Source organism: Galeopterus variegatus, unplaced genomic scaffold, assembly GCF_000696425.1.
Source record: "Galeopterus variegatus unplaced genomic scaffold, G_variegatus-3.0.2 Scaffold3394, whole genome shotgun sequence".
NCBI lineage: Eukaryota > Metazoa > Chordata > Mammalia > Dermoptera > Cynocephalidae > Galeopterus > Galeopterus variegatus.
The window spans coordinates 37732-47117 of NW_007729505.1; the positions used below are offsets into that span (position 1 = coordinate 37732).

Here is a 9386-nt window from a genome sequence, read left to right on the forward strand (position 1 = left end):
TTTAAGCAGTGGTCCTGGGGTGCTGCTCCCCTCAATCCTTGTCTCTGGGCTTTTCATTATCTGTGTGCTCATCTAACCTTCCACAGGCTTTTAGCATACTGGCCTGGCAATGGGTGAGAAATAATCTTAGAAAGAGGAATGCAAGGAAAAGCCTTTGATTTCTAGTCACCAGATGTTTCTAACCTTCCACAGGCTTTTAGCATACTGGCCTGGCAATGGGGGAGAAATAATCTTAGAAAGAGGAATGCAAGGAAAAGCCTTTGATTTCTAGTCACCAGATGTTTGCTGAGATGCAAGAAGTGACCAGAAACCTAAGTTTCAGAATCTTGGGCTATTCTTCCTAGCTGGAAATATTTCGGCACAGGCCCACTAACTTACTGAGAAGCCTTTAGAACTGACTGATCCTCAGGATAAGATAACTCTCAGACTTCATCGGGAGTGCTCATTCTTTTGAGAATGCAATTCTGAGTTCACACTTTCTGCACTGTCCCAGGAAAATCCTGTTTGTGAAAATGCCTTATGGTATCTCCCTGAACCTGAAAAAGTGGAGAAAGACTATTTGCTTTGATGTAATCAGATTCTCTGGAATTTAATCCTATCTCCTATTTATGGCTGAGCTAGCCATTCAAAATTAAAATGAACCTTTCATCCATGTGTATCATAAATGGGCATTTATCAGGATTATATGATTTTTGCAATCCATCTGAATACATAACCAGAATTTGTTTTCTTTCCATCTCACTATGTAATTACCATGCAACAATAACAAAAGTGACATGTTTGAAGAACAGATAAAATGCTGTAAATTGGCCAGTAATGGTGATATTTCCTCATCTTCTGAAAAACCCATTTATTCTCTCTCAACAAATCAAGGCATTGTCAGCCCACACTCATCTTGTGGCCAGAGGGGCTCCACCAATTTCTGGATGTAAGCGAGTCCTGGAATGCAGATGAGGCCAACTAACGAAGGCTTTCAGAGCAGGCAGCTGGTCTTTGCTTGCCTCAATTTCTAAATCATCCATAATGGGGCCAAGACCTCCCAAGCACTAAAAAGAGCAAGCTGACATGCTGGACAAACTGTTAATTTTTTCCTGAAGAAGCTGCTATATTGCACATCTGTCACTGCAGCACAGACAATTACTTACTGAGTCGGGGGAAAAAATCTGCTGCTTGTTTCTCGCTGAGTTGTTAAGGGACCTAATGGCAAAATACAATGGCGTGGGAGTCAGAACATGCTGGGTTCCTGTGTGCTTGGCAATTGTCTGCTCATTTTGGAGAGCTGTCCTGTGACATTAAAATATGTGAAGCAGACTAAGATGTGTTGTAAAAAAACAAGTGGTACAATGAAAAGAAAGGTATGGAAAGATGTGGGAGGGTCAAGAACCAAACCTTACAGATTACAGACCCCTGGACTTCTTGCAGAGAACCTAAAGACACTCTCGGCAGTGAATTCAAAATGCTGTGGCTCTGCACTTTAAATTTCATACCTTTAATGTGCGTTCCCAAGACTTCACATCCATCTAAAGATTATTTTACGAATTTCATACCTTGTATATGCAATGTGGAATACCTACATTGTTTCCATTATGAATTACTGCCATCAGTGAGGAACTTTAGAGTCCCAGATTAGCCACACAGCCATCGAACAAAACCTTAGTTTTTTTTTTTTTTTTTTTAACTCCTAAACTCATTTGCTCATAACTATGAAATTCTGGCATCAAAGAAATTCACTTCAATAAGGGATGAAAGGATTTGTTGCTTTTGGAAAGCATATATTGAGTTAGTACAGTATTTCTTATTCTTTCTGTTTTTATTAAAGAATGATTTCAGGAAGAAATGAACATTTCTCAGAAATGTAATAGGAAGATGCAAACAGATAAAAAAGTTTTGCCTGTTTTCTTTTTACGTCGGATACTATTATAATACAGTCTTATCTCTACCGTCTTATAGCTGAAAAATCAAGCATTACACACTTAAAATGCTAGTGACTTATTTTGAAAGTTCAAGCTAAGGAAAAAAGCCCTGAAAAACCCACAAAAAATAGCCGTCAATTGTTTTCTAACTTCATCCTCGAAAAATCAAGGAATAAACACAGGAAATTCTGATAATGCAACAGGAGTGAGAGCTGTGAATCTGAGAATGATTTAAACTGTCTGACAATTCAAAGACAGGAGACAACTCCACGTGCAGATAAAACTAAAAGTGTCAATAGTAGATCATACGCCTGGCAGTTAATGGCACTGACTCGCTAGAGACAAATCTGGATCTACTTAAAATGTCAGGTGTGTAACGTAATGAGTCTTTGCTTAGTAGGAACCCAGAAGAAGGAACCTTCATGGTCCACTTGTCAGTTGAGTATATATTACTGCAAGCCTGTTAAATAAATGAGTATTTAATACCTCTTGGATAAAAAAATCCACTTACTTTTAACAACTCTACTCAGTTTTTCAGGAGAGAGAAAAGATAAAACGTAATGAACATAAATACTTAAATACCTCTTATAGCAAACAAAACTCAAAGAAAACTCAATACTTTAATGAGCATTACAAAATATTTAAAATATCCAAGCAAGTTTATGAGAGGTACAACTTTCCAGAAAAAAATGGAGTGACTACATGTTTGTTACAAGACACATGACTCGTTGGTGTCTCAAAAGTGGTCAGAGAGAGACTTGCTACGCCAGTATCAGAAAATTCTTGAGTGGAGAAACCGTAAGCCAGTTAGTCTTGTCCAGCTTCAGAGAAAACAAACAAAAACAGGAAAATGTGGTAGCACAGGTCATAATCAGCTATGACTAAATTTGTGTCAAATGTCTCCACCAATTTTTTTCTCTAAAGTTTTTTGAGATATTGAAATTGTCCAAGGCTTAGCGATAATAATGAATTTAAAACTGCACTATTAAATGTTAATTGTCAAATGGGTAGTCATTAAAAGTTTTTAAATGTACTTTCGATTTTTTTATTACTTTAAGGTAAGAGGAAAACATTTAAGCACAAAGACAATGACTGCTTATAAATAACATTCTTAAACATTATGTTTTATTCTTTCACTCTTTGTTGAACTATTAATATAATTTTCAACCAAAAGGAAAAAAAAAAAACTAAACAACAAAAAAAATCCAAGATATTCTTTACTAACAATTCATTTTACAGTACCAATTTAGATCACTTTCCTTTTTGAAAGGCAAAATACAAGTGAAAATGGTTTTAAAAAGCATGTCAACAGTGATTTTTTTTTCTTTTATGAAATATCTGTTCAAATGAAATGTACTGAAGAGAAGCAACTGTAAGTTCAACTAATTACAAGAATACCAATTCACAATGTTAAAATAAGCCTATTAACAAAATGCAATATTTTGCAGTTATGTCTATATACCACACACATATGTACACTATATGTACACAGTATGCATGTCTTTAACCCTACTGTCTTAACTTCTGTTTGATAACCACAGTATGAGTTATGAAATTTATGTACTCAAATGCTGAGACCAATTAATTGGCAAATTTTAGTCAGCAATGAATTCTCTTTTAAAAGGATGCCATATAATTTAAAAATAAAAGCAAAAAAAAAATGAGGGGAATGTAGCATTAAATATTGTATTTGGGGAGAAGGAAAGTAGGAAAGAAAAGAATGAAAGAAAGAAACGACTCCAGCACAAAGTCTGGTCACTATCAAGTATAAAAAATATACAAAGAAAAAAATTCAAGTTGCTGAAGTAGTCACGCTCAGCCTTTCTTGGCTACTGTAGATAATGGATAATTTGGATAATAAGGGAAGAGATCTATGTATTCCCTAGAATTTTTGCACAATGAACTTGACATGAGGCTATAGATCCTGTAGGATATAAGAATGGCTCATGAGGGAGCAGGGGAAATCTCCTACCACCTTTTTAAGGAGACATGAATGACACATTCTAAATCATGAACTCCTTTGGATCCTTTAGGTTCTATGGGCATAGTAACTGGCAAAAATTAACTATAACTATATATAAAACATAAATTAGTGGGTTTCATATTTTAAAAGACATTTGATTTATATTTAATTTTCATACATTAATTGTGACTGGTTATTTCTCCAAGTAAGTTTAGGTACAACCAGAACATCAGGTCTGCACTTATTTTTCCTAAGGACTGAATGCTGAAGGCATGTTGTGTAAGAGGATGGGGAAGCTTGGGATCTTGTTACTTCTCTCCTTTGAAGGTTGATTCATATATTCTGTAGAGTTAAACACTTCAACAGAATAAAAAATAAGTCCTCTGTGAACCACATAGTGAGCTCAAGATTAAGTACTTTCTATTAGTGGAAAGTACAAAGATGAATTTTTGGGGGGTGTTAGAGAAGCTAAGGGAACGTCTTAGAGAGGCTGCATCAGAGGATTTATACCTGTTCACACCCGCATTGTTCACCAAACAAAAAAACCAAACAGAACAACAATAAAAAACAGAACAAACAAGAACAACAACAAAAAGACTTACACCTGTCCAGAATGGCAACAATAAAAAGCATTCATAAAGGCTGCAGTGTTTAATTAAGGAGTCCCCCAGATCAGTTTGCAATATGTTCTGCTCTCCTTCACTGTGAAGGTCTCATATCCATTAGAACATGGTAAAGTGAAAGGGAATAGCCAGGCCCTTGGGAGCTTGCAAACAGTCTCACAAGACCTCGTTGTTTGTTATCGGTGGCTCAAAATTTCACCTTTTGAAATTCTAGGATTTTTAGGAGATCTTTAGGAAATGGAATTAAACAAACAAGCAACTTTAGAATAGACCCTAGAGCACAATACACTATTACAAAGAAATTTAAAAATCTGAATATAATGTCCCCCAACTTTCCCCCCTACATAGATAGAATGAGCATTTAAAAAAAAAATCATTAAAAAAATGGCACATTTCTAAGTAATAAAAGTACAGGAAGTAATCATACAACAGGGTTACTTTAATCCAGTAAGAATGCTTCAAAAAAGCAACTCACGTGGTAGTCTATAGTCCTCTAACCAACCTGTCCTCTTCACACAATACCCCTAAGAAAGAAGATAATAAACATATCCTCGTACATTTGGCAAACCATCAAATAGCAGGTTGGCTTTCCCTTCCCTAGTTGGCAGTATTTTCTTTAGTGGACCACCTGTCACATGCATAAACCTCCACTACCACCTCCTAAAACCTGTTTTGGGGACTTACAAAATTTTTAAAATGTAGGTGATTCACATGTTATCTCAATCTTTACCAATAAAGGCCATTATAAACAGAATAATAACTATTTTATTAGTTCTTAATAATGAAGAAGATAAGAAATCAACATCTTCTAAATTAAGAGCGATTTTGAATCTCTAACACTAAAAAGCAAATGATTTAGAAATAACTCAATACAAGGCACATAATAAAAATGACTTGTTTGCTTGATTTTAAAATAATGCCTTAGATCTTAGAAAAGGCAAATCAGAATTATTCACTTTTCTTGTTCACCTTATAAATGAGTTTGGGCCATTGCCAGAAACCTGAATTCTTGGGACAGCCATTTAAATCTTCAAATAAATTGATCAACATTCTAATAACTTAATCCAATGATTAAAATTTAAAATCAGTTTACGACACTTGAGTTAATCTTAATAAAAATATCAATTCTTTGGGAAGAGAGAGGTAGAATTCTGGATTAATAGAATTTACTACTAATAGAATAATTTGGTCATGATGAATTTAAAAAATACATTTTTCTTTCAATAATTATTTTATGTTTAAATGAGGTAAAATTTATAAAATCTGCATTAAAGTAATGTTGAGGGCACTCTGGTGATAACAATGATGAGGTTTATTTTTGCCGAAACATCTGAGGGAAACATTAATTGCTGTTTCTCCGCTGTGAACTTCATACTACATTGTCCAAGGACAGAAAATTAATGGGTATCACCCTGTTAGAAAATCCTCACAAAAAAAGCCAAACTCAAAGGATGCGAAATTGTCAAGACTTTCAAACAGAGATTTGCTTAGGATTTCACTGATGACAATCTCTTGGGTTACAATAGATAGGGAAGGTATGAAGCACAACCCCTTCTGGCCTATCCCATTTTGAAAACCTGTGGGTGTGCTCACCTTTTCCTGGACATCACACACATACATGAATCAAGCAAGGCATTCAAAAACATTGACATACGAGATCAAAATAAATAAGAGAAATGAGCTATTCTTTATACTTAGAAATAGCTGGAAATGACTGAAAACATTGAACGGGTGGAGGTTTGCACTTCAGCACCATGACTGGTGTGATGCGATCCCCTTTCCATCACATGGCCAGACTGTGTGCAGTTAGGAAGTTGGAGAGAGGAGCTGGAGGCCATGAAGATTTCTGCCTTGAAAACAGAAGCTATGTTGGAGTTTTAGAACAGTGGGACATGGTGAATAAAAACTGTTAAAACATTTCTTCTTTGCTCTTCTTCTTAGGTGGGCTTTCCTGGTTTGGAGGGAGTAGTTGTAGGAGTGCTTTTTGGTAGGGGATATCCGAGTCCTAATCCTTTTGGCCTCTGCAAGGCTTGAACTGGTTCAGAGATCCCCTTGCCGTCGCGTCCCAGGCCTGACCCAGGTGTCCAGCCCATATTCTGAAGCATTCGGTTCCCAATGTTGTTTTCTAGGATTGGCTGGGCGTTTTCACCTACAAATCCTGAAGTGACAAAATGAGAACATACATTGGTATGAACACAGGTGAAGATCTTCTGAGGCTATGAAAACCATATGTATCTAAGCGTTTCTCCCCCCAACAAGGCACTAGAGAGGGCTGTTAATTCCCCTTTGGATTCATCTTGGGATACTTTTTGTAGTAGGGGGGATGATGGAAAAAAAGATCTCTGGGCTTTTGTTCTCTCATCTGTAAAACAGGCACAATACAACGTACACCGCCTACCTCACAGAGAGTTGTAGGATCACATGAGATCATGTACGTAAAGAACGTTCTCAGTAAACCATTAGTACTCTACAAGTGGATTTATTTTCACTACCATGTTAGCCTCATGGGTAATTCTGAAAATCACCAACTTAGACCATAATATCTTACATTTGCCCAGGACCTTGGCATCCAACAAAAAACTAAAACCAAACCAAACATGACGCACAATTAATGGCATCCTTAACTCCTAGGAATTTACTTTCCTATAATCCTCTTCTTGTTACTTATTCTTCAGTCTGTAACATATGCATCCTTCAATTCTCTTCCTCCTACTCCTTCCATGGCCTTGTTTTAATGAATATAAAAGCAGGTAAGGAGGGAAAAATAGAGGAAAAGTATATTGAAATATATAGAGATAAAACATTTATATCTCTCTCACTATGTATAAAACAGTCCTCCAGAGTTCCCTCCCTCCCTCTTTTTTCTCTCCCTCCCTCCTCCTCTCCCTTCCCCACCTACCTTCATCCCTTATTTGGAAAAGGAGATCGGCTAGTGCTTAACATGACATTTAGATACAGCTGTTGTTTCCCACATTTTCTTAGTAAAGACAATTGAGAAAATGCATCTATTTTAAGCATTTTCACTTCGATGACATTTTCAAAGATACGCTTTTAATTTTAATTTTCTTGCAGGCCCTTATGGAAAAAGTTGAGCATACATGAGGGGACTTCAAAAAGTTCAGGGAAAGATTCGTACTATCCTTTTTTGCAGACTCTTTGAAGTGCCTCCTATACTATATTTGGCTCTAGGGAAAAAGTTAGAAGTACTAATTATCTAAAGTCAAAGGATTGGGAAGTTAACAAATGTCACAAAAGTCAAAGAATCACAAGGATCTGAGCTCCTTCCTTGGATTGCAGGCACGGGCTTGGTGACTCTGCCCCCTCGGTAGCACAGGCGGGCTCTCCTGGAGAGTCACTTCTGTTCATCCTCTAGCAGCAAATCTGGACCTATCCAGATACAAGCAACCAGATCATTTCTGTGGTTACTCCTCTTTGAGAAGAAGAAAGTGATTATTAAACGAATACCAGAGATTGTGTAAGAAAAAAGGGGTGAAGATATCTTAAAACAACCTTTGTTTTAGTGAGAACATATTCAGCCCAATCTTTCCCATTAGGGCTTCCCAAGAAGTCTCTTGTAGAGCTCTGAGGTCCACAGTTTCAGGGACATAGTGTTTGGTCACCTCGGCACGTGGCACAGCAGCTCAGCCTTGGGTCCAGCCTATATCTGCTCTGAAATGTGGACTGTGCCTTCCTAGACAGAGGTTGAAATGGGCAGCTCTTGATAAGACCACTCACTGCTCTCAAAGCTTCATGAGTCAGAATTCTCTTTAGCACCAACCCACTGTCTCCCCCACCCCACCCTTTTCCCATCAACCTCAATTTTCTCCTCGGGATTCCTGATTTAGGATTATGACAGTATGTTTTCCTGACTGAGGTACTCTGTCCTATTCCTTATGTGATACTATGTTCAGGACTGTGATACCAGGCACAGAAGGAGCAAGCATCAATAATAGTAACAAAAATATTACCTATGGGACTCCAGACTATAGTAGTATTCTATTTCTTGGCCTAGGTGGTGGTTACACAACTGGCCAATTTAGTATTGTTCTTTAATCTGCACATATACATTTTCATGTGTTCTTTGGTATATATATTTCATAGTAAAAGAATAATAATAGAAGAAATGTTAGTGTTGAACCAATAGCATATCTCATCTCACAATTTGTATCTGCGAAACAGCAAATGGGCTATTCCCTGTGATTCTGACTTGTAGAACAAGGAAAACTGTAAAGTGCTAGACATGGGTTTTAGTAACTAACTCTTTATTTCCTATGGAGTAATCATCAGTTGATTTTCAAAGCATTTTATTGAACATTTTGGTATTCTCAACCTTCAGTAAATTTTAGGACTGAGGATGCAATCCATTATTGCCATTTGCTAAATTCACTGCAGGGAGTAAGAACTGGGTTACCACAATAATCAGCTGGCTTTGGACTTATCAAACAGATTCTTAGTTCACCGAAACAAGTACCTTAACATGTAAAAGAAAACAACCTTCAGCTACCTGCACCTTGAATGTCAACATCTGATGTAAAAAAAAAAATTATTTATTTACATTACTTACTGCTTGATCAGGGCAAAATATGCACATACAGACACTATATATTCTGTATCTTTCTCTATACTCATTCCTCAGTATCTGTGGAAGACTGGTTCCAAGACCTCCTCGGATACCAAAATCTGCAGATGCTCAAGTTCCTTTTATAAAATGGTGTAGTATTTGCATATAACCCACACACATCCTCCTATAAACTTTAAATCACCTCTAGATTATTAATAATATCTAATCAATGTAAATGTTACATAACTAGTTGTTATACTGTATTGTTTTTATTTGTATTTTTTTTTTTTTTTGGTTATTTTTATTGTGGTATTATTTTTTATTTA

General features: G+C 36.5%; 1 protein-coding gene across 1 annotated transcript in view; it reads right to left on the bottom strand.

Annotated features, from left to right (window-relative positions):
• Positions 1-2942: 2942 nt before the first annotated feature.
• GPATCH2 (G patch domain containing 2) overlaps positions 2943-9386 on the bottom strand; it is a 176381-nt gene continuing 169937 nt past the window's right edge. Inside the window, exon 10 of the mRNA XM_008584871.1 lies at positions 2943-6657. Coding sequence (XP_008583093.1) covers positions 6437-6657 — 221 coding nt within the window. The 3' untranslated portion in view covers positions 2943-6436. The remainder of the gene's footprint in view (positions 6658-9386) is intronic.